General features: G+C 46.9%; 1 protein-coding gene across 3 annotated transcripts in view; it reads left to right on the forward strand.

Moving 5' to 3' along the window:
• The first annotated feature begins 19,767 nt into the window (after nucleotides 1–19,767).
• The window catches only part of DRAM1 (DNA damage regulated autophagy modulator 1), a 61,775-nt gene continuing 57,384 nt past the window's right edge, over nucleotides 19,768–24,158 (forward strand). The window contains exon 1 of one of the 3 annotated variants that reach the window (XM_083182235.1): nucleotides 19,768–19,866. In XM_083182235.1, coding sequence (XP_083038361.1) covers nucleotides 19,859–19,866 — 8 coding nt within the window. In that variant the 5' untranslated portion in view covers nucleotides 19,768–19,858. The other 2 variants (XM_083182236.1, XM_083182234.1) reach the window with 2 other exon arrangements.

Below are 24,158 nucleotides of genomic sequence, written 5' to 3' on the forward strand. Positions count from 1 at the left end.
TCTCTTTTTATCTCCATTTGCCTCTGACCCTATCCCCTCTTACTGCCTAAATTCCCTCCACCCTGATGCCTGTTCACGCATTGACCAACTGATACCTATATCTTGCCATGCCCTGGTCTTCTGAATTGTTAAAAATACCTCTATTGACCACTCCTCCCTCTCTAATTAGTAAGTGTCACATTTCGTGAAGCACCATCTGGAGTGTAACGGAGGCTGGGTGCTTTGATGTAGGGTTGTTGCATTAACGACAGAAGGGAGTAAGGCAATTGAATAAAAATAAACCTTATTTAATGAAGATACTGCGGTACAGAAGATGAATAATGACACAATGGTAAAACTGTAGGTATTGGTAACTAATAAAGTCAATAATATACAATGCTTTATGAAGAGCTTGAAGATGACTGGTAATTGAATAATTGGGTAACTGGAAGGTTGGAGGATTGGTTGAAGAATTGGATGATTGAATAAGGATTGGATGATTGAATAATGAATTGGATGATTGGAAGAAGGATTAGATGGTTGGATGAAGGATTGGATGATTGAATGAATGATTGGATGATTGGATGAAGGATTGGATGGTGAAGTCCGAGAGAAGATATGCTGATTGAGATCGTACCTGCAAACCAGGGATGACCCCAGAGAATAACCGTCAGGAATAAGGAGAAAGATATTACCCCTTTGGGGGGTTAACCTTGTCCAGTCCGTATAGGCGGCAGCAGGTTCCATGATGGATGGTTCAGGCAGTGTGACGATCAGCAGGATACCGGAGGAGAACTTTACCAGAGGCGCAAGAACTGCAGTGGTAACTACAGACTCTCCAGTCAATGATGCGTGTGGATAGACATCATTGTACTGACTGCCGGTCTTGCCCGGCAAGTCAGTATTTGAAGGGGAAGCTGCGTCTTGATTGGCTGACACTTGAAGGGAGCCGTGCAGCATAGGCTGGGGAATCCTAAAAGATGGCCGCCGGCAGAGGTGGCGACAGAAACCAGCCGGCGGTGATTATGCGTGGATGCGCTGCAGCCGGTGTATCTAGCCAGAGGCCTAACCTGACACGGACCCATCATGGCGGCTCAGGTCCCACGCCATCCAGACCCCGCACGGCAACAAGGCACACACCACCGCTGTCATCTTGCGATGACAGCGCGACAGCATGCACACTACCAGCATGAGGATTGGTAGCGGAGGTGAGCGCCAGGACAGAAGATACCCTGTCAGTGGACCCAGGGCTAGACATAGCACAGAGGGAACGGGTAGCAGACATGGTGGTCGTGACAGTAAGCAATCTGTTTCCTCCCCATTGCTTCCAAGCTACATAAGTGGGTTTTATACAAACATCTCAGCTCTTCCTCATATTTTTTGATGAGATACATTTTTTGCAACCAATCAGCACTATAATCCTGCTACTGAGGTTGGGAATATTGGGGGTGATTCAGGTTGGTTTGCAATGTGTTTGCAATTAGTATGATCACGCCTTCTGCTCCCTGGACGTCTGTACTTCTGGTCTCCGTCCCTTGCCTCCAACGCGTTTCGAGCCTAGGCTCTTAGTCACGAAGCCCAGCATCTTCTCCATCCTGTGTTAGCTGTGTGGGGGCTATGGGAGCCTTGTGACGGTGAGATGGGTTCATCAGCAGCCAGAACTGGAAGTCTCCAGTGCAGCATGGTTTTATCCATTAAATAAGGAGTTTGCTTTTTGCAAACTAACCTGAATCACCCCTATTGTGTAAGGATGCGTGTCTAGGAAGTGACACCCGTGCTGTTGAGCCATCGGTCAGGAATTTCTAAACTATTGTAATGATAATTCTCAGTATACGGATTAGCAAGAATCAGGAACTGGAAACAAAGTTCAAATAGTAACCAGACACTTCTTTAAATTATAGTTCTTCATGACAATACAGTAATACGTGTTTGTTGTAATCTAAGAATAATTTTTTCTTTTAGTATATGTAAAAAATAGTACGTAAAACTAACAATCTCCTAGCACAACATGCTTCTCTTTTGAGGTGGCCATACACTACTCCAAGATATGGCATGCTAGTCTCCCATGCACTACCCCGGCAACTGACCTGGTAGTTCTGCAACGATTCGTTGGCATGTAATACATTGTATGCTGTCATTTTGAATATGATGTATCGCATCCCATTCACCACTCTGCATATGATAAATCGTTGATGGAGCAGTCACAACTCCAGATACAATGAACAATGCAAGTCACCACACATCAGATCCGAATCATAAGTAAATGACGCACGATTTGACTCTTTTTACCCAATTTATCGGCCCAATGCATTGAAATCATGTAGAAAAGAGCCAAATTGTACTAATGTATGGCCACCTTAACTTGTTTTCAGGCTGGATCACATGAGCTAAAAAAACAGATGGAAAATGTAACAGTATAAATATATACACAAATCTTCCAACAGTTTACAGTATCATTTTAGAGTAAGTGATTTGGTTTGTTTTGTCCATCAGTAAGAGGACATAATAAATGTAACACTTTATTTTCTGAGCCCTTTCTCTTCAAACTTCCATGAAGAACGAGTTTTGAAGGGGAAGCTGCGTCTTGATTGGCTGACACTTGAAGGGAGCCGTGCAGCATAGGCTGGGGAATCCTAAAAGATGGCCGCCGCCAGAGGTGGCGACAGAAACCAGCCGGCGGTGATTATGCGTGGATGCGCTGCAGCCGGTGTATCCAGCCAGAGGCCTAACCTGACATGGACCCATCATGGTGGCTCAGGTCCCACGCCATCCAGACCCTGCACAGCAACAAGGCACACACCACCGCTGTCATCTTGCGATGACAGCGCGACAGCATGCACACTACCAGCATGAGGATTGGTAGCGGAGGTGAGCGCCACATGTGAATGTGAGTAAAAATAGGTGGGAAAAATGAAAAATAAATTAATAAAAGAAATCCTCTAAGTTTTCAGAAATCCAGTATCTTACATTACACTCACATACCACAGTTATGTGACACTAAAACATACAGTATTCTCTTATTTTATCCTTAGACCATGAGAGGGAGGCAATTTCTCCCCTAACAAATTAAGAATAATTTATTTCCCTCCATTTAATGCGACAAGCCACACAGTAGAATAGGAGGATAATGAAACAGAACATATAGGGGCCGATTCAGACCTATTCCTACCGGTATGGGTCATTGAATCGACCAAATTAAGGGCGATGTACATTGGGTTGACCACTGAAGGTCGACACACAGACAAAAGGTCGACATGCCTATGGTCATCAGGTTCAAAAGGTCGACACAAGCATTAGGTCGACTTTGGGAAGGTCGACATGTGTTTTTCACTTTTTCTATACCCGAATGTCGACATAGTAGACATGGACCCTGTATCGGTGCACCGTGCGCTCGCCATGCTTCAGACACGGTTCCTCCTTATGCTCGCACACTTTTATATTTCCCCTTTACACCCTAATCAAAAAAACATGAAAAACCCATGTCCACCTTTTGACTGTTGACCTTCCCAATGTTGACATGATGCTCGCATTGACCTTTTTACCATGTCAACCTTTTGTCTGTGTCAACCAAGGCAACCCAATGTATGTCAGTGGTTGGCCCAATGTATGTCGACCTTAATAGTGTCGACCTAGTGACAGTATACCGTTTATACGGGTCCAAATTCATCCCCTTCCCCAATGTTCAGGGTTTGCGCATGCACTAGCCCCGGGGGCTTCAGCTAGTTTAACCCAGGGGGGAGAGCAGGGGGCAGCAGCAGGGGAACACCCAGCATTTTATGGGTGTCCCCATAAAACAGTTGGGTGTTCCCCTGCTCGGGCTGGGCGGACAACCTCACATGACGTTAGCACCTGCCCTAAACTTGGCGGATAGCGGGCATCTGATAAGTAAGCAAGGACTTACTCATCAGAGCGAAAGCTACATAAATCATTTGATGGTCAGACCATCGAATGATTTCTCCCCTGTTCGGCCGCATCCGAGGGATGTGTTCGCATGAGGGGTTCCGGCGCCGGGGTGGGGGGAAGTAACTTACGCCTGTTCCCTGACCACTGTCCTAGTGGGTTGTCACATACCTCCCAACTTCCGTCCGGAGGAAATAGGGACACTCGCGCGGCAAAGCCGCGCGAGCGCCCGAAAAGGGGGCGGGCGTATGCAAATGAGGGGGCGGCTTATGCTAATTAGCCGCGACCTCATTTTCATGAGGTCATTTTCATGAGGTAGTAATATTCTACTGGATTGGGGGGTCTCCCAACTGCCACCCCCCGCAGCGGGACAATGCCTGCCGCGGGTGGGACGTCGGGACAGGACCCGAAAATCGGGACTGTCCCGACGGAATCGTGACAGTTGGGAGGTATGTTGTCAACCTGAGTTAACACAGTAAATCCAATTTAATAAAAACAATACTTTTCTCTAAAGTCAGAGCAGACTGACATTGAAGGAGATTCATGAAGTAGGTAAAATATAAGCAAGAAGGTATTAAAAAATAAAAAAGTAAAAATGACTCTTAAAGAGTATATATGCATAGACAGCATGTGTTAAATTATATTTTTCACAAAATACAGTAGCTTTGTATCAAGATATCATTAAGGTCATAACCCTCCACCCGCTGATGTTTAGTGTTCAGATTGCCTTTACTGTAGGAGGATATATATTTTTGTTTTTGATATTTATTTGAGTGTACTCCTTTCATTACAATAGGTGAAAATGAAACAGATTTTGTCCCTATTGGTTATTGGGAAATTTGGCAGTAAAATGAGACCATTCCTGCATTTTTTTAGGTTTTGTGGTAAGCTTGTTTTATAGATTTGTCATTACTTCATAACACCTAATGTCATTGTGCAATTTGGGTGTATTTTAGGGAATTTATCATTTGTAATGATAAAAAAGACTATTTGCAGTAATAGTTTATTTCAGTAATAAGATTGCCTTGATTATCGATAATAATAGATATAGGAAGGTGATGTAATATTCTCTTATCTCAAAGGTGATATTATAGCTCAGTGACCTGAGCCATTCCATATAAGGAGTACATCGTCAATATCCCTATATCTGTAAGTGATATGAGATCTTCATTGGTGTCAGGGAAAATGGGGTCTAATTCCCACCACCCTAGGAATATATTGGCATACAAGGGCACCCAAGGACGTGCTTTCGATCTAAATGCCTTTTTTTCTTCTTCATGAAATGAGAAATAAGCAAGTAATTTAAATCTGACAGGTATTCCATTTGTAGGAAGTACTCAAACACTCTCCATCTTGGTGACCTATGCTGGTGCATGTCTAAGTTGACAAGTAATCGGACCTTTTACAGTTTATTGTTGTGGATTTTTCTTAGTATGTCCGAGGTATCTTGTACATAGAAAGCTAATGATGTAACAAATCAAGTGGATATTGTTAAAGTTACTCATGTGCTCTGATAGGCCACCTATCCTGGACACTATTGACTCTGGAGTGGTTTGGGTTTTGTATACTATAGGTAAGAAGTAAAGTTGGTATCAGGAGGTTGGTTATATGTAGAAAACCATATTTAGTTTAGTAATTATTCCCCTTGTCATAGATCTATCAATTACCTTATGCAGCCCACACACGCACCGATTATAGAATGCGTTTTGTACTTTTAAAGTACAAAACGCATCGTGCGTACAATTATCGGGGTGTTTTCGGGCGGCGTGTGCGACGCGATGCTTTGCTATGCGCGTTCCCGGGGACCGATTTTGGATGTCCAAAAAAGTATGTGCAGCAGGTACTTTTTTGGACATTATCGCATAGCATCGGGCTCAGCATTATACAGCAGTAGCGCACGCAGGGGGGGGGGGGTTCTGAGTACCCAGAACCCCCCCCAGGAGTCTAAGGGCCCTAGGCTGAAAGCTGAGGGTCCCCTCTTTCCATAGGTACAAGAATTTTAAAAATCGGCCCTTGGGAACCGGAGATATCTGACTTCAAAGCAGTGGTCCCCATCCAAGCCTGTTAATTGCTCTTCCCAGTCAAATATTTCAGGTTCTGTCTGACTTACAGTTTTTCTGAGAGTATATTCCAAAAGCTGGGACTCTCCCCCTTTGATGGACATGAGAAGCTTGTCTCTACTTTTCCCAGAACCAGAGATATCAGCCTTCCAGCAGCTGGTTACTGCTCTAGCTCCACCATAGGCGTGCGCACGGGGGGTGCCGGGGGTGCACAGGCACCTCATAATAACCGGCACCCCCGCACAATTACAGCACCTCCTTGCCTGGCAGCAGCAGTGATGATGCGGCTGGCTGCTAAGCTGACCAACGCATCGCGCCCACGTATTTTAGTCCCCAGTCCCCACTGAACAGCATAGAGCCCGTTGTGCAGCACCCGCACCCCCCCCCCCCCCTCATTCTATCACAGTCACTGTCTCCGCCGGGCATAGAGCTGCCTGCCTACAGAGTGCAGCTTTATTGTGAATGAGTCAAACAGACTCATTATACACCTCCGCGCTGCGTGCTCAGCACACTCTGGCCGTGACAGCACAGCACACTCGGCTGGCGCCGCATTCCGGGCAGTCAGGAGGAGGAGGCGGAGCTACCCTCTAATCTTTCCCCAGCTCCTCTCCTCTGCTTCCTGTATGGCTGCTGGGGAGTCGGGACTTGTTGGTGATTCTGCAGTGCTGGCTGTGCTGCCGGGGATAATGATTGTGGCCAGGTGGATGCAGAAACAGCTGAACCCTGTCCCTGCCTATAAAAAGAGCCAGCCCATCTCATCCTGCCTAAGGTGTAAGTAAACTTATCAATGTCACAGCCTGTTGCCATCTCACAGCTTTCATCCAATGCCCCCCAGTCACCCAATATCTCACCATCACCCACTATGTCTGTGTCACCCACCATGTCTGTGTAACCCACTATCTCCCTGTCAATCACTATACAGTATGTCACCCACTATCTCTGTGTCATCCACTATATTTCACCCACTATCTCTGTGTCCCCCACTATCTATGTGTCACCCACTATATGTCACCCACTATCGCTGTGTCACCCACTATATGTCACCCTCTATCTCCATGTCACCCACTATTTCCCTGTCTCTCTCTGTCACGCACTATATTGTCACCCACTATCTCTGTGTCATCCACTATATTTCACCCACTATCTCTGTGTCACCCACTATCTATGTGTCACCAACTATATGTCACCCACTATCGCTGTGTCACCCACTATATGTCACCCTCTATCTCCATGTCACCCATTATCTCCTTGTGATTCACTATCTCCCTGACGCACATCACAGTCACACACTATATCGACACTCACAGACTCCCACTATCTCCCCGTCACATTATTCATCAGAGGCATCCCTCCCCGGAGCGGCCCAGATGCGTCTGCTTTTTCCCGGGTTGCTCCCATAAAATGCGGCATCCTGCAATGCTTTGACGCATTCCCACTCCTGTTGGACATTTGAAATCATCTTTAAATAGACCCCAAATATGGGTGTTTGGACAAATTTTCCCATAATTTCCCATCCTTCAGTGAGGAAATCTGGGGGAGAGACTTTATCGCTGAGACATAATTTTGCCTAGGGCATCAAATTGGTCAGGGCCGGCTCTGGTGCCAGGGATGGCCACCAGGGAGCCGGCGTGTTTGCTGAAACTACAGGGGGGAGGGGGGTCTCACCCAGATAAAGATGGCCCTAGGCATATGCAAATGCCTAGGGGCATGAATTCTATGCCTAGGGTCGGTTCAGCTCTGGGTTGTATTGTGCCAAAAGCAAATATCTTCTTAGATAATACCTTCAGGTCCTGCTCAAATTATCCCCCTCTGATACATATTTCTGCGGCTGTGATTGTGTCTAGAAGCACTGCATCTCCACATGGCAATGAGCATGTAATCCCCCGCTGGGCAATGAGCATGTAATCCCCTGAAGGGAAATGAGCATGTAATCCCCTGCTGGGCAATGAGCATGTAATCCCCTCTGTGAAACAAGCCTGTAATCCCTCCTAGGTAATGAGCATGTAATCCCTCTGGGCAACAAGCATGTAATACCCCTGGGCAATGAGCATGTAATCCCAGCTGGACAACGATCATGTAATCCCCCTTGACCAACAACCAGGAAATCCCCTGTGGAAACAAGCGTGAATCCTCTGGTATCAAGCATATAACTCCTAGCAATGAGCAGTGTAGGTAATCAATACTTATGTGGCGTAATATGTAATAGGCATTATGGTGTGTGGCATAATGTGTAATGGCATTATGTGTAATGGGCATTAAGGTGTGTGGCATAATGTGTAATGTGCATCATGGTGTGAGACAGAATGTGTAACGGGCATCACAGTGTTTGGTATAATGTGTAATGGACATTACAGTGTGTGGAATAATGTGTAATGGTCATTATGGCATGTGGTATACTATGTAATGGGTGTGTGACGTGTAATAGGCATTACAGTGTAAATTTTTGGTGTGCACCTTCAGCGCACACTGTACCTATTGTCCATGTTTTACAAAAATGTGTCAAGCCCTGGCATAATGTGTAATGGGCATTATGTGGAATGACCATTACAGTATCTAGTATGTGTGGGGAGGAATGATTCCTTCTGAAGGGCATTTACATAAATAAGTTACCTTCTATTTAGTTTGCATTAATGCCCAAAATACATTGATTGACATGCCCAGTAGGCGGTGATGGACACGCCCAGTAGGCGGTGATGGACACACCCAGTAGGCGGTGATGGACACACCCAGTAGGTGGTGATGGACATGCCCCTCCAATGGTGCACCCCCTAAGAAAATGGGCTGCGCACGCCTATGAGCTCCACACACCTGGTATGTAGTTTTATATATTCGTTGGCAGATTTGCTCTGCCTCCTGAACTCTGATCCCCTAGTCCCCAATACCATTTGGTTTCTCTAGTTTTTAATTCCATTAAAATCTAAGAAATCTATTTCTGGAAACTGGAGATATCTGCAGTCAAGCAAGCTGTCCTCCAACCAGAAAATTATGAATAATAAGCCCACTCCACTATACACCCCTCCTCTGTGTATTAAACATCCTCTACCACCCTGGAAGTTATGTATCAGGGCCTCTTCATTCAGCCCAATGCCCCCTTCTCCACCTCATCTCCCACCATCTGTGCAGTAAAGGGGTAATTAGTGGAAATTACTGATCCAGGCTCTACATGCTGAGCGGTTGATATAATACCCCCTACCACCCGTGGGACATCAAAGCTTCCCCCACCCCTACCGCTGGAGGATAGGTAGGGGCCCCAATACATTGCTATGCCTAGGGGTCTACACGGCTGTTGACGCCCCTGTATGTATATATATGTATGTATGTATGTATGTATGTGTATATATATATGTGTGTGTGTGTATGTATATATATATATATATATATATATACTGGGGGAAAGGCCGGCACTCCTCCTTGTGGTGTAGTAACCTGCCCAGGTGCCTTCCAGGATGCAGCAAGCACCCAAAGTGATACAGCAAATGGAGACGGCGGCACTCAAAGGGACTTGAGGAAAATGAATCAGACCACTCTGGGGTTCAGTTCAACGTTTCGGTCAGTTAGACCTTTATCAAGAATATGCATTAAGTTCTTGATAAAGGTCTAACCGACCGAAACGTTGAACTGAACCCCAGAGTGGTCTGATTCATTTTCCTCAAGTCCCTTTGAGTGCCGCCATCTCCATTTGCTATATATATATATATATATATATATATATATATATATATATATATATATATATATATATATATATATGTATATTGTATTATTATTAATATACATTTGGTCTATCTATAATACTTTAACTGACCCGGCATATACTGGGTCACCTAAGTGTCCATCTCCGTTCTTTGCTCCGCCCCTCTGGAAACCCCCTTCTGAAAATCCTGCGTTTGCCACTGTACAGGCATACGAGCCGATGCTATACGATGCTTTTTTTTTTGGGGGGGGGGGAATAAAGTACCTCAGACTACTTTTTTTCAACATACAAATTGTTATCAACAACTTTATTGCAGGTTTAAAACATGTGAACTAGAACAAAATAAAAGTCAGAAAAAGCAAGTGAAAAAATGTGCTTAAATCGCACAGCATCGCATCGTAGACATCAAAATAACCATCGCATCGGGTCATGCTTAATTCTGGCAGAAAAATTGTAAAGAACCATTGTAAAGCCAAAATCGCATAGCACTGAAATCGGTGCGTGTGTTTATAGTCAGGGAATTAGATGTTTGAAGCATGTTTGCAGTTGGCCTCTCTGAGATAAAGTTCTATGGACCAGGGGATAATATTTCCACCTTAATCTGACCTTTTTACTATAACATACAGTAATCCCATTGTTTGATCTATTGGATGGTTTGTCTCTCCCTTTATATGAGATTGTCATTGGGATTTTTCTTCAGGTCAGGACTTGGTTGTCCATATATGATGCCACCATATCCATAAAACTTCTGCCTGCAGGGCATGTGTTTACACATTCGTCTTACACAGTAATGACAGGGGATATGTCCTACCTACTAGATTTCTCCTTCAATTCCAGTATAGGCCCCATACACTGCAGCCTTGCATGCTGTACCACATCAATGGTGGGTGGACAGCATACAATACATCATATGTGGTCATTTAGCATACGATATATCCTATGCAACACCCAACAAATCTTACATGCATAACTTGCATTCTCTGGATGAGATCCGATGTGCACCGGAATTGGAGTTTAGGCATATATGATTTGGTCACCTTTAACCCAATTTCTCGGCCTGATCCATCGGAATCGGGTGAAAAGTATATGGTCAGCTTATGGCTAGCACTTCGCATTGAGGGTTACTCTAATCAGATTTGCAACATATACAGTAATATGGTACACTTTCAGGGGCAAACGCAGGATTTTCAGAAGGGGGTTTCCAGAGGGGTGGAGCAAAGCCGAGTCAGTTAAAGTATTATAGATAGACCAAATGTATATAAATAATATATACAGTATATAAATAATAATAATAATAAATATATATATAGTATATAGTGGAGTGGGCTTATTATTCATAATTTTCTGGTGGGAGGACAGCTTGCTTGACTGCAGATATCTCCAGTTCAGGATAATAGATTTTGGAATTAAAAACTAGAGAATCCCACCTACCAAATGCTATTGGGCACTAGGGGATCAAAGTTCAGGAGGCAGAGCAATCTGCCAACGAGAATATAAAACTACATACCAGGTGTGTGGAGCTGGAGCAGTAACCAGCTGCTGGAAGGCTGATATCTATGGTTCTGGGAACAATAGATACAAGCTACTAGTGTCCATCAAAGGGGGAGAGTCCCAGCATTTGGAATATACCCTCAGAAAAACTCTATGACAGACAGAACCTGAAATATCTGACTGAGAAAAGCAGTTAACAGGCTTGGATGGGGACCACTGCTTTGAAGTCAGATATCTCCGGTTCCCAAGGGCCGATTTTAAAAATTCTTGTACCCATGGAAAGAGGGGACCCTCAGCTTTCAGCCTCCTGGGGGGTTTTTCTGGGTACTCAGAAACCCCCCTGCGTGCGCTACTGACTTTATTCTGGGACATACCGAGCAAAAGGCTTTCTCTAAATATATACTCTGAATAGTGATCCGCCCCTGCTTTGCACGGGGACATTTACATTTTCAGGTACAAGTCGTTCATCCTCCCTGGTATGTGTCACCACGACAGCCATCGGCTCCCTTCCAACTTCAGGGCCTGTGACCGGGTACTTGCCAATGCTACCCAGGAAGGGAAGTCACTCTCATGACTCTCACTTCCCACTAACACAGATGGCGGCATCAGCCCATCCACTCCACTCAGCGCTGTGCTCCTCTGCAAAGGCACCTTAGTTTCCCCTCACTGGCTCCTGGCTGCTCTCGGTCCTAACTACTACTGCTGCTATCGCTGACACCCAATTGGCTAGGCAGCCTTAGCCAGAGACACCCCCACCGCGCCACGTGACCCGTGCCGGCCAAACAACTGCGTCTCCCTCTCTCCCGGCTCTATTCTAGCAGCAGCAGTGCCACCTCCCTTCCTGGAGACTAAACTTTGCCAGCAGCCAGAAAGGGAGAGTTTGGCCTGTAGTTGTTACCGAGTCACCCAGCCCCTTGCTGAGTCTTCTCACATACTGCCTCAACCTGCCACAGTAAGTTTTCTTGAACTTGATTAAAAAAAAATAGTTATTGCTTGGCTCCCATATGGGATAGGATGATGATTAATATATCTAAACCTTCCTCAAGAACTGCACCACAAAAATTTGTCCATCGGTTTTTGCGGCAGTGGTTCAAGTAGAGATTTTTTCTTAGTGGTACTGATAGCATGCCACAGGCACGTGCAAAAAAATGTCTGTGGCCACATGTCACGAGAAGGTGTTTTCACATGAAACTAGGGAAATGGCTACAGTACATGGCAATAGGTGTGTAGCCACATTATGACATACACCATAATGCCCATTAAATATGCCACACAGCAGAATGTCCATTACACATTATGCCACACACCTTAATGCCCATTAAATATTAGGCCTCACAGTAAGGCTTCTAATTAGTTTCATAGTACAAGATGCACTTCCTGGTAACGCTATACACACAGTGGCATAATTGTACATTTTGCCGGTACTCTTTACCTAGAAGGGCGCCAGCGATTGAAATCGCGGGCGTCGGGGGTAAAAATCGCGGTGATCGCGGTCATCGCGGGCATCGCGGGTAAATCGGGATGGCCGCGATGCCCGCGATGACCGCGATCACCGCGATTTTCCCATAGGGAACAATGTTAAAACGGCAGATTGACCGCGATTTTACTGTTAAATGCCTCAATGGACCCGATTTGGGGCCAAATAGGCCAAATTAACCCTTAAATGTCCCCCCAAATTTTTAACGCCACCCCACGATCCACGCCAACCCGAAGCGTGGCGAGCGCAGCGAGCCCGCGAGGGGCGGCGGTACGCGTCCTCCGACCTTTTCATGCCCTACTATCCACTAGGGCGTGGTGTGAGAATATAATAGTGTGGCGAGCGCAGCGAGCCACCGAGCCCGAAGCGTGGCGAGCGTAGCGAGCCCCGCGAGGGGACGCGGATACCTTCACAGGTAGACGCGTCCCCTCGCGGGCTTCACAGGTGTCCGCGTCGCCACGGACACCTGTGAAGCCCGCGAGGGGACGCGCATAACTGTGAAGGTATCTGCGTCCCCTCGCGGGGCTCGCTGCGCTCGCCACGCTTCGGGCTCGGTGGCTCGCTGCGCTCGCCACACTATTATATTCTCACACCACGCCCTAGTGGATAGTAGGGCATGAAAAGGTCGGAGGACGCGTACCGCCGCCCCTCGCGGGCTCGCTGCGCTCGCCACGCTTCGGGTTGGCGTGGATCGTGGGGTGGCGTTAAAAATTTGGGGGGACATTTAAGGGTTAATGGGCTCTGTGGCCCATTTAACATCGTTTCCTATGGCCAAATCGTGTGGATTGAGCCATTTAACAGTAAAATCGGGTCCATCGCGCCTTTTAACATTGATTCCTATGGGAAATCGGGAGCATCGCGTCGCGGGCATCGCGGGTACATTTATGGCCGGCCGCGACACGACCGACACGATTTCCATGTTTAACATGGGTTTCAATGGGAAATCGCGGGCATCGCGTCGGTCGCGTCGCGGTCATACATAAATGTACCCGCGACGGGCGCCCTTCTAGGTAAAGAGTACCATTTTGCCCCCCTCCATAGCATTTTAGTGCCGCTAACACACATAATGCTCCCTGAAATGCTGCTTACACGCATAATGCCCCCTGCAGTGCCACTAAATAAAGACCACTGTAGTGCCGCTGAATAATGCACCCTGTAGTGCCATTGCTTAATGTCCCCAGTAGTGCATTGCTTACTCACCCCTATAGTCCCGGGCCAGCCTCCTCCTCCGCTGCTGCCACTGAGAGTATGAGAACAGAGTGCAGTGCTGCAGGCTCCCCTCAAACCCCCCCCCCCTCCCCGGCGGCCCTCGCCCATTTCAAATAGGGCACCAACTTGTGAGCTACTCGGAGCTTGGGGCCCGGCAGCCAGTCACCATGGCTGCTGATATGCAAGCTCTGATTGGCTCAGAAGCCGCGTTGCATTTGAAATAGCCTCGAGTGGCCGGAGGGGTGGGGGAAGCCTGCAGCAATGGCCTCTTGTCTCAGGTGTAGGTGCTGGCAGGGTGGGGGAAGCCGGCTGCGCTGTTCTCCTACTCTCAGCGGCGGGCGCCGGAGAGGTGGAGGAAGAATGTGACAGCCGTACCACACCGTACCCCCTAACTTGCACCACTGATTAGAGCATTCAGACAGAGGCGGTTCGGGGACTTTTTTTTATACTATGTAAGGCAGTGGTCAGGGAACTCGGTCCTCATTACCCCACACAGTGCATGTTTTGCAGGTCTCCTCACAGAGGGCCTTATTCTGGTTAGGTCTGTGAAACATCTCACCGTACGTTTCCCGTACAGTCGCGGGGAGCGAAAATCCGCCCACAGAACAGCCGCACACGGAAGATCACAAACACCGACAATGGGGAGTAGCGTACACTTGAGCATACGCCACCGTACACGGACGGATCTCCCTCTTAGCCACCGATACCTGGTGTACATCAGAGCGTACGCCAAAGTGCACGGACGGATCTTGTCCGTTTTCACACTGACACCTTCCGTATATCTGAGCGTACGCTACATTGCAAGTAGAAATTGAGTCCAAAAACATCCTTGTTGCTCTTAGACGTGGTTTATGTGTCTTTTTCATAATAAAAAACTGGTATGTTTGTGTTACAGTGAAAAAGTTGACACATGTCGACTTCTGTGAATTGAGTGTCCTGCTTTTTAAAGTATACAAAAACACTTTCTGATTGGATGTAGATGGTTATAAAATAACTACCTTGACATATATTAGCAGGTCTTAGAATGAATATTACCAAAAATCAACCAACCTTTACATGTTGAGAAGTGTAGAAAGATAAGGTTCCAATGTGTTTGAGGGCTGTGTGTGGCTTGCAGGTAGTGAAATAATGGTTTTCACTTAATAGCCTGCAGCATTGCTTATTACATTCAGGTGTATGTGTTTGAGTAGTAATCAGCGTTAATTAGCAGACCCAGGCGTCCGCTCTCATATTGGGTGACATTCTATGCTTTGCGCTAAATGCGCATGTTTTTTTCGCGCACCACATCGCCGCAAATCGCCTTTTTTCAATTCGCACTTTTCAGTCAAAATGCGCATATTTAATGTGATGCGCATTGGAGGCTGAAAAGTGCGAAGAGGGGCGCTGTCTTTAGTCCTGAAAATGTGCGATTTTCATGTCTGAAAATCGCACGTTTGAAGGACAGCGCAAAGTAACCAAAAAAAAAAACGAGCGCGGGGTCCCCCGCCCGAGCATAACCAGCCCCGAGCTCACTGAGCCGGTGCTGGTGACATAAAATCAGGGTCCCCGACAAATAGGGGTCCCCTTGATTTCATGAAACCAGCACCAGGCTCAAGGTCCGGCGCTGGTTCCCAAAATACGGGGGACAAAATGACTAGGGGTCCCCCGTATTTTAAGAACCAGCACCGGACACAACCAGCCAGCAAGGTAATGCCACAGCCGGGAGAAACTTCCTCGGCGCAGAGATGTTACTTCCTCGGCGTCTGTATTCAGAATGATTTCTGGCCAATCAGGAGCCGACTTTCTCGGCTCCTGATTGGCCAAGAAATCATTCTGTGCAGAGACGCCGAGGAGGAAACATCTCTGCGCCTGTCAAAGTCCTGCGAGCCGGGTACCAGATGGGAGCAGCGCTGTCACCGGAGAGGATTCCGAGGTCGTCGCCGGGGACCAGGTGAGTTGGATTTGCTTCTTTAGGTACCCCTGGGGACTACCTCGGATCCCGGACCCCGGATTCTGCAGCCCAGGAGCCCCGGAACCCCAGGACCAGCCCCGGAACCAGGACCAAGGCCCCGGAACCGGACTCTTCTGCCCTGGAGCCCCGGAGCCCGGACCCAGGACCCAGGGACCGACCTACGGGCTCAAGGTAGGTAAGTATCAGTGTGTGTGTGTTTTGTGTGTATTAAACTTTTATTTTACAGTGTGTCAGTGTGTTTTTGTTAACTATTTTTTTGTACTGCTGAACTACAAGTGCCAGCGGGCCCTTTAATGCCCCGCATGCTGGGACTTGTGGTTCTCCAAGTCCCAGCATGCGGGGTAGGCTTGCTGGGACTCATAGTTCGCCAGTATAAAACAATAGTTTTAATTCTTTTTTTTACACAAGCCATCAGCCCGATGCCCACCGCCCAGGGGCATCGGGGACAGCCCCGGACTATCAGCATGGGCTGGTAAGTCCTGGAGGGGGGGGGACCCCTTCATTTGGGGGGGGTCCCCACTTCCCCAGGACCCCTGCCCATGCTGACCAGCCAGGGGGTTAATGCTTTGGCTGCGGGAGCTTATATAATAAGTTTCCCCCGGCTGTGGCATTACCCTGCTGGCTGGTTGTGTCCGGTGCTGGTTCTTAAAATACGGGGGACCCCTAGTCATTTTGTCCCCCGTATTTTGGGAACCAGCGCCGGACCTTGAGCCTGGTGCTGGTTTCATGAAATCAAGGGGACCCCTATTTGTCGGGGACCCTGATTTTATGTCACCAGCACCGGCTCAGTGAGCCCGGGGCTGGTTATGCTCAGGCGGGGGACCCCGCGCTCGTTTTTTTTTTTTTTTAACACTTTGTTTTATTTTTTACAGCAGAACCCTGCACAGAACATTGCGATCTGTGCAGGGTTCTGGCTAATTCGCCAAACAGACCCTGGTCTGAAATAAGTGCGATAATTAGGCACCTAAAAAATGCGATGTGCAAATGCGCATTGCATTAAATAAGCGACTTCTATACTTTTGTATTGGAAAACATCTGGATGCGATAAAAATGCGAATTAATCTCGCACTTTTACTCAGCATACCTTAACGCACATAATATGCGATTTCAGTCCCTTAACGCATCACATTAAATTGGCGATTTGAAGGAAAAATGCGATATCGCCATTTTCTGCTCTAATTAACGCAAAAAAAGCCAAATCGCAGTCCATAGAATGTCACCCATGGTATCTCTAGAGCTGTGTACACACGGGGGCGATAGGGGCTGAAATCGCTGGGAATATGGTCGCTGGCGACCATATTGCCAGTGATGAAAGTGTGCCCCGGCGATAAATCGCCAGGTGCGCGCTCCCGTTTTCAGCCCCATTCCAATCGCTGGTCGCAGGAGCTTGCTCCTGCGACCAGCTGATTACCTCTGCGGCTCCCCCGGCAGAGGTTCCTTTTCATCAGCGACCATCTCTGGTCGCTGATGAAAAGGAGACACTGGGCAATATATTGCTCAGCAATGTATTGCTAGCAATATATTGCTGAGCAATATATCTCCCCCGTGTGCTGCACATACTTTTTGTACTTGCTTTTCATCACATCGCATTGCATTGCATGCACAAGGCATGCAATGCGATGTGATAGATGCTATTTTAGCCCAGAACGCACGCCGGGATCGGAGCATGTATGGGTACCTTCATACTGCTGTCACATTTAAAGTAAAGTGATGCCCAGTACATCAAAGGGAATTTGTGAGTTTGGGTGGGTGAATGTGATGTCATGAGATCATGTGGTAGTCACGCAATGGCCAGAATATCTTTATGGGGCCCCTTGGGACCTGCTGGGCCCTAGGCAAGCACCTAGGTTGCCTTGTGTGAAATCTGCCTATAGATAGATAGGTAGATACTGTACAGTTAATGTTATCATGCTAGCTGTGCAGGGAGTTTTCCCTGCCTGCAACATCTGTGCATCGGGATGTGGTCATTTGGTCTACAACATTATGGTAGACAGTCATTAGGTCGACATGGGAAAAGATTGACACAGGTCTAGGTCGACATAGGAAAAAATTAACATGGTTCTAGGTCGACAGGTCATTAGTTCGACAGATTGTTAGTTCGACAGGTCATTAGTTCGACAGTGTCTAGGTCGACAGTGAAAAGGTCGACATGGGGTTTGTCACAGTTTTTTTGAGCCGGCATGTGCCGACAGGTGGTATTTACTGCACTATGATCCACTAGGGCGTGGTGGGAGAATAAAATAGTGTGCCGAGCAGAGGCGGATTGGCCCACCGGGAAACCGGGCCATTTCCCGGAGGATCGGACCAGATGTCCCTCCGGCTGGGCCGCCTTCCTTGGTTCCAGGGCTGTATCGTCAGCACCCCCCCCCCCCCGGGTTGCAGCGTCAGCACCCCCATCAAACACCCCCCCCCCCCCAGGGCTGCAGCATCAACACCCCCAGAGGCGGGCTGGGCCGGGGGGCAGGGTGCCATGTGCCCCCCGGGCCACTTGGTTTACGAGTGTCCTGGGCCGCCACTGTAAAATGTAAATAGGTCCCTGGTGGTCCAGTGTGCCACTGCCGCCGCCTTTACCACAATTTACGTTCACTTGTGGAAGGCGACGGCCTCTCCAAACATGGCCGCCGCCTTCGAGGAGACAGACACTAGAGCTAGTGTCTTACCTCTAGTGTCTGTATAGGGATAACAGCGCGTCAAGCGCTACTCTGTTTGAATTAAAGGAATCCCATCTAAAGCGTGGATGCACGGGGCCTCGTGTAGGGGACACACATGAATGGGATGATGTCGCACGACCCCAGCAGCATTGAGACAGAGGCAGGGAGGAGGAGGAGGACAGAGTATCATTTACTGTACATTCCATGAGGTACAGTATCTACCCTGCCTGCGTGTGATGTGAGGATGGATGGATGGGAGGAGGAGGGGGCACTATATAATCTGTGTGTCTGTATTCATGTATGTTGTTGTGTACAAGTATCTGACTATGTATGTGTGACTGTATGAGTGTGAATGTATGTGTGTCTGTATGTATAAGACATGTGTGTGTACTTTTGTGTAACTATATTTATATTGTATATATGTGTGACTGTATATAATATGTGTTTGTGTGTATGACACTGTGTATGTAATGGAGGTGGAAAACTGGCGGTGCAGCCGGTGTATTGCACCCTTTTGTTGCCATGGGCCCACACCAGCCCACCTTCTCTGCAACCAGGGCCACCAGTTTAGTAAAGCAGAGGGAGGCATAACTGTGTGTGACATTACGTGTAATGAACATTACGGTGTGTGGCAATATGTGTAATAAACATTACGGTATGGCATATGTAATGGGTATTACGGTGTGTGCCATTATGTGTAATGGGCAGTACGGTGTGTGCCATTATGTCTAATGGGCATTACGGTGTGTGCCATCATGTGTAATGGGCATTACGTCAGCTTAATGGCACGCCCCCTTTTGAATGACCACACCCCCTTTTTGGGCCAGTACTCTGTACTTGCCCCCTAGGCTAAAAGTTGCCAGCCAGCCCCTGAACACCCCCCGTATTTTAATGGGGGCAGAATTTCTATCCCAATCCGCCCCTGGGGCCGAGCATAGTGAGGCTCCGTGCCTGGCGCATATCGAGTGCAGAGAGCGATGCGAAGGGATGTGGTGCACTTTAAACTGTGTCCATGTCAACTGTGTTGACATTCAGGTAAGAAAAAGTGAAAAACCCCATGTCGACCTTTTCACTGTCGACCTAGACATTGTTGAACTAAAGTCCTGTTGAACTAATGTCCTTTCGACCTAGAACCATGTCGACCTAATGGTGTCAACCTAATGACTGTCGACCATCATGCTGTAAACTAAATGATCCCAACCCTGTGCATCATGCGTTCTAAGGTCAGTGTGTCTGACTGCAAGGAGGAAGAGTGAGTTTATTACCGGAGGAGGTGTGCGTTATGATCTGTAAGTTTCAGATTTGTGTTGAATAGTGAAAGCTAACTGTAAAACAAATAGAAGTTGTTGAGAAAAGGGAAGTGTATGGGAGGAGGCAGCCTACGGAGGGGACTATGAAACTGCACACAAATAGGTCACATGGAGGATGATATAGTGTTATAAATTCATGAAGGAGTAAGTTTCGTTTTGCTTTGGAATACACTTATGCTTTATGGTGACTTTCTGACACACAGCCCTGGAGAAATAGCCAGGCATTTCCTCCTCCTAGGGCTTTGCTGTTGCCTCACTAGCAGAAGAAGACCCCATGGTTTGCTGGGACACGGAAAGTGCAACTTTGTTGCCATGCATCTTGGTTATTTGGTCCTCTGCAGCATTTATTGCCTCCTACATCTTTGCAGTGCTTGAAGGACATGTAGTACCTTTTGTACCATATATAAGGTAAGACCTGTCACTAGATGACTGTGGGGAAGAAGTACATAGCATTACTTTATGTCAGTCATTTAAATACATTAAGGTAAAAATTAGTTTCTGATACACATTTGGTTTATGATTAATGTGTGATTCATTATGCTGTGATTGCTGTCATTGTGAATGAAATGACAGATCAGATCTGTGTGTTTGTCCATGTGACTTATTTCTATTGTTTCACCATTTCAGCTAGTGTTTCTTACTTCTGCATCACTAGATAACTGTATAGAGCTATCTCCTCTTTGTTGATTGTATGATAATGCTAATATAAACTATTATCTGTTGTATGGAAGTACATTATAGACTAGTGGTTGGTTCCCCGAACAATTTCAAATCACAGTACCCTAGAGCTTTAGAATTATTTCCCCAGCGCCCCAAGGACAAATGTTTCTTATTGTGTGTTTAGATTTCCTTAGGCTTTTATACGGTGAGGGACAGGATATGCTTCTATTTGTTCATATATTTTATGAACGAAAGCCACAAGCACTGGTTTTGCCTATTACATTGACCATAAATAATAAAAAATTAGTCCTGGACCACCAACCCAGGGTACCTCTGCAAGTACCCTGAGAAGCCCCAGGGCGCCGCAGCACACAGTGGGCCAGATGTATCAAGCTTAAAAAATTAAAAAGTGCAGAGTGATAAACAACCAGCCAATTAGCTCCTACCTGTCATTTTTCAAACCCAATCTGTAACATGGTAGTTAGCAACTGATTGGCTGGTTGTTTATCACTCTCCATTTGATTCTTTTTTGAAACTTGATACATCTGGCCCAGTGTGGGAATCACTGTTTATAATCTATGGACGGACACTATAGTCCAGGGGTAGGCAAGTAATTTTTAACGGAGTCCGGATAGTTCTAATTATTTTGATCGAGGTCCACAAATTCAAATATCTGTATTGTAATTAAGGGTCACCTTCTGATGAAAAAAACTAAACTGCTACATAAAACCTCATTTCCTGTGAGGGCCACAAAGCTCCATCCCATTAAACTAATATGAACAGATCCATCCCCCCCCCCCTTCTCCACCCCCTCCACAGCAAGCAGCAACCACATTAAAAGGAAAAAAAAAGCCAAACATTTTAAACTTATGCTGTGTACACACGGGGTAATATGATTGCTGGGGACAGAGGCGTACCTATATATTCCTGGGCCCCATAGCAAAAGTTTGTTAGGGCCCCCTATTTAGCAACTGATGGTGATAAATATATGTAAAACATATTACTAGACAGCAAAGATGGGCCCCCTTCAGCTCTGGGCCCCATAGCAGCTGCACCCCTTGCACCTATGGTAGTTACGCCCTTGGCTGGGGATATATTGCTAGCAATATATACCCAGCAATCATATTGCTCAGTGTCTCCTTTTCATCAGCGATGAAAAGGAGACACTGCTACGGGGCGGAGGGGGAGCGCAGCAGCAGCAGACGCTGCTGCTGTCACTTTGATGGGAGGAGGGAGGGAGCAGCGGCATGGGGCTGGGGAGATCAACGCTGATCTTCCCGACGCTGACCTCCCGGCACAGCGATCGCCGGGGAAAGCCGCTGGTCGCAGGAGCATGCTCCTGCGACCAGCGACCATTAGGCAGTGCACACGGGAGCGCTCAGCGACCATATTGTTAGCGATTTTACATGAAATTGCACCCATGTGTACTCACCTTTACACAGCAGTATTCTGCCCACTGCCGCCACTACTGTGTTCTGCCCGCTACCTCCGCCGCTGTATTCTCTGCACCGCCACCGTTCCTGCCTCTGCTGCTTGTGTTCCTGGCAGGCTGCCAGAGATTCTCAGACTTGCAGTGCGCAAGTGCACAGTGGCATCACCGGTGCACCGGCACACCCGCGCAATGCATTAGCCAGAAGAGGCTTCAGGAGGTGAATGGCGCCAGGAGAGACGTAATGGCCACATCTCGCCGGTCTGCATTTTTGCCCTTTGTGGTCTGGAGGTGGACCGCGGTCCGCCAGTTGCCTACCCTTGCTATAGTCTCTTAAAGCATTGCAATCACAATAGTATCTTGATTATTTAATTTGATTATAACATTTCTTCATGTGAAAAAGAGAGTACACCCTCTAAGAAATGTGCATTTTTTTCTAATTTAAATGTAAATTGATTTTACAGGGTAGGTAATATAAAATACACCATAAGGTAGGTTGGTGTAAGGGGGGTACAGGGGATTGAGGTACTGTATACATTTATACTAGCGGCATTGTACGCAGCTGTTAGAAGTCAGGCTGTTCTTGCCACTGTATCAGCCAATGCTTAGCAACAGACCCCAGGGCTGATGTTTTTCCAGCTGTAGCGCCAGTTTTCGGGGAAACCACGCTAGCATACTATTCTAGGCTGTGCCTCGCTCTTCCATGTCTATATCAATAATCCATCTTCCCTCATTATTATTGATGTATATTCATTAGTGTTATTCTTTATAGGTAGCCATATTCCTACATTAGTGGGATTTCTAATTATAGCCGCTAGTTATTTGTATGCAGCCCTGGAGTACAAGACTGCTATCCACCTGCAGAGTAAAGCTGCCCATACACAGTGCGATAGCACAGTACAAAAAGTATGTGCTGCACATACTTTTTGTACTGCCCGTGGATCGCATTGCATCGCATGCAAAACGCATGTGATGCGATCCAGCCCATAACGGGTGCGATGATCACACCATGTATGGGCACCTTTAACATTGCTTCATAGCCACTCGCCACTTCAACTTGCCCTCACTTATCTTCACATATTATTCAGAACACTAACACATATGACTTAAAAAGCCTTCTCGGTGCCAAGTTCTTCAGATATTTCCCCAGAACTCTCAATGTTTCCATATAAATTCACACATTGGGGGTATCTGATTACCGCAGATAAAACATACTTCTGATGTTTCACCAATTTTTCTGTTTTTCGTTCTATCCGATTAATGGATTTCACTGTGAAAACACACAGGTCTCACAGAGGTTTTGGACACTAGTCACACAGGTTCTGGGGATTTTCCCCTAATAAACCCCAGAATGAGCCGATTTATTGAGGCTAATTGGATAGCCCCCAGCCAGGCAATTACACTCAATCACTAATCGCAGGTAATTGAATACCGTTAATATGTAGGGTAGGAATGGGTTTCTATATACAAAGGAGGAGAGTAGGAGAGTACCAATTATATTCCATTTTTGTGTAAATGACATTGTCTATAAGCAGTATTTTAACTTGAACACCTACAAACTCTAGGGTCTAAGGGTGCCATATATTCTATGTTCTGACTGCAGGGATCTATTCACGTCTAGTATAATCCAGCTTGCTGCTATTGCATTAAAGCATATAGAAGGAGTTATTAGTTACTTGCCTCTATAGTTGGAACAGATCCATTTATATGGGTGCCGGACGGGGTCCCGACAGTCGGGCATTCACCCGATGTCGGGATCCAGACTGTCAAAATACAGACAGCCGGGTTCCCGACGGCCGTCGGCTATTTTCCCTCGTGGGGGTCCACGACCCCCATAGAGGGAGAATAGAATAGGTGGCTCGCGTAGCGAGCCACCGTGCCCGCAGCGTGGCGAGCACAGCGTGCCCGCAGCGTGGCGAGCACAGCGAGCCTGCAAGGGGCTTTTCTGCGCTCGCCATGCTGTCTGGGTCCGGACAGTCGGGATAATGACTGTCGGGATCCCGACTGTCGGACCCCATTTATATATGAGAGAGAGAGAGAGATCAGTAGCTGTGAATGGGTTAATGACACATTCTGTTTTACAAAAAAAAGTATTACACATCACTGCCATCAAATATGGGCCTTTGTTGCTTTGGAAATAGTACACACATATACAAACAATGGTGTAATACCGTTGATACAGTATTCTACAGCTATTGGCCAGGATGGCAACAGCTGTAGACAATCACGTGGCTAAAGTCTCCGTAGTTCATATTCCCAGGCAATCGTCACTCTTGTTTTCATGGGATTCCATGAAGAATGAAAACTTTGATTTCGAGACCATTCTGACACTAGCTCATAATAGTTT

The sequence above is a fragment of the Crinia signifera genome, chromosome 4 (genome assembly GCF_055691185.1).
Source record: "Crinia signifera chromosome 4, ASM5569118v1, whole genome shotgun sequence".
Lineage (NCBI taxonomy): Eukaryota > Metazoa > Chordata > Amphibia > Anura > Myobatrachidae > Crinia > Crinia signifera.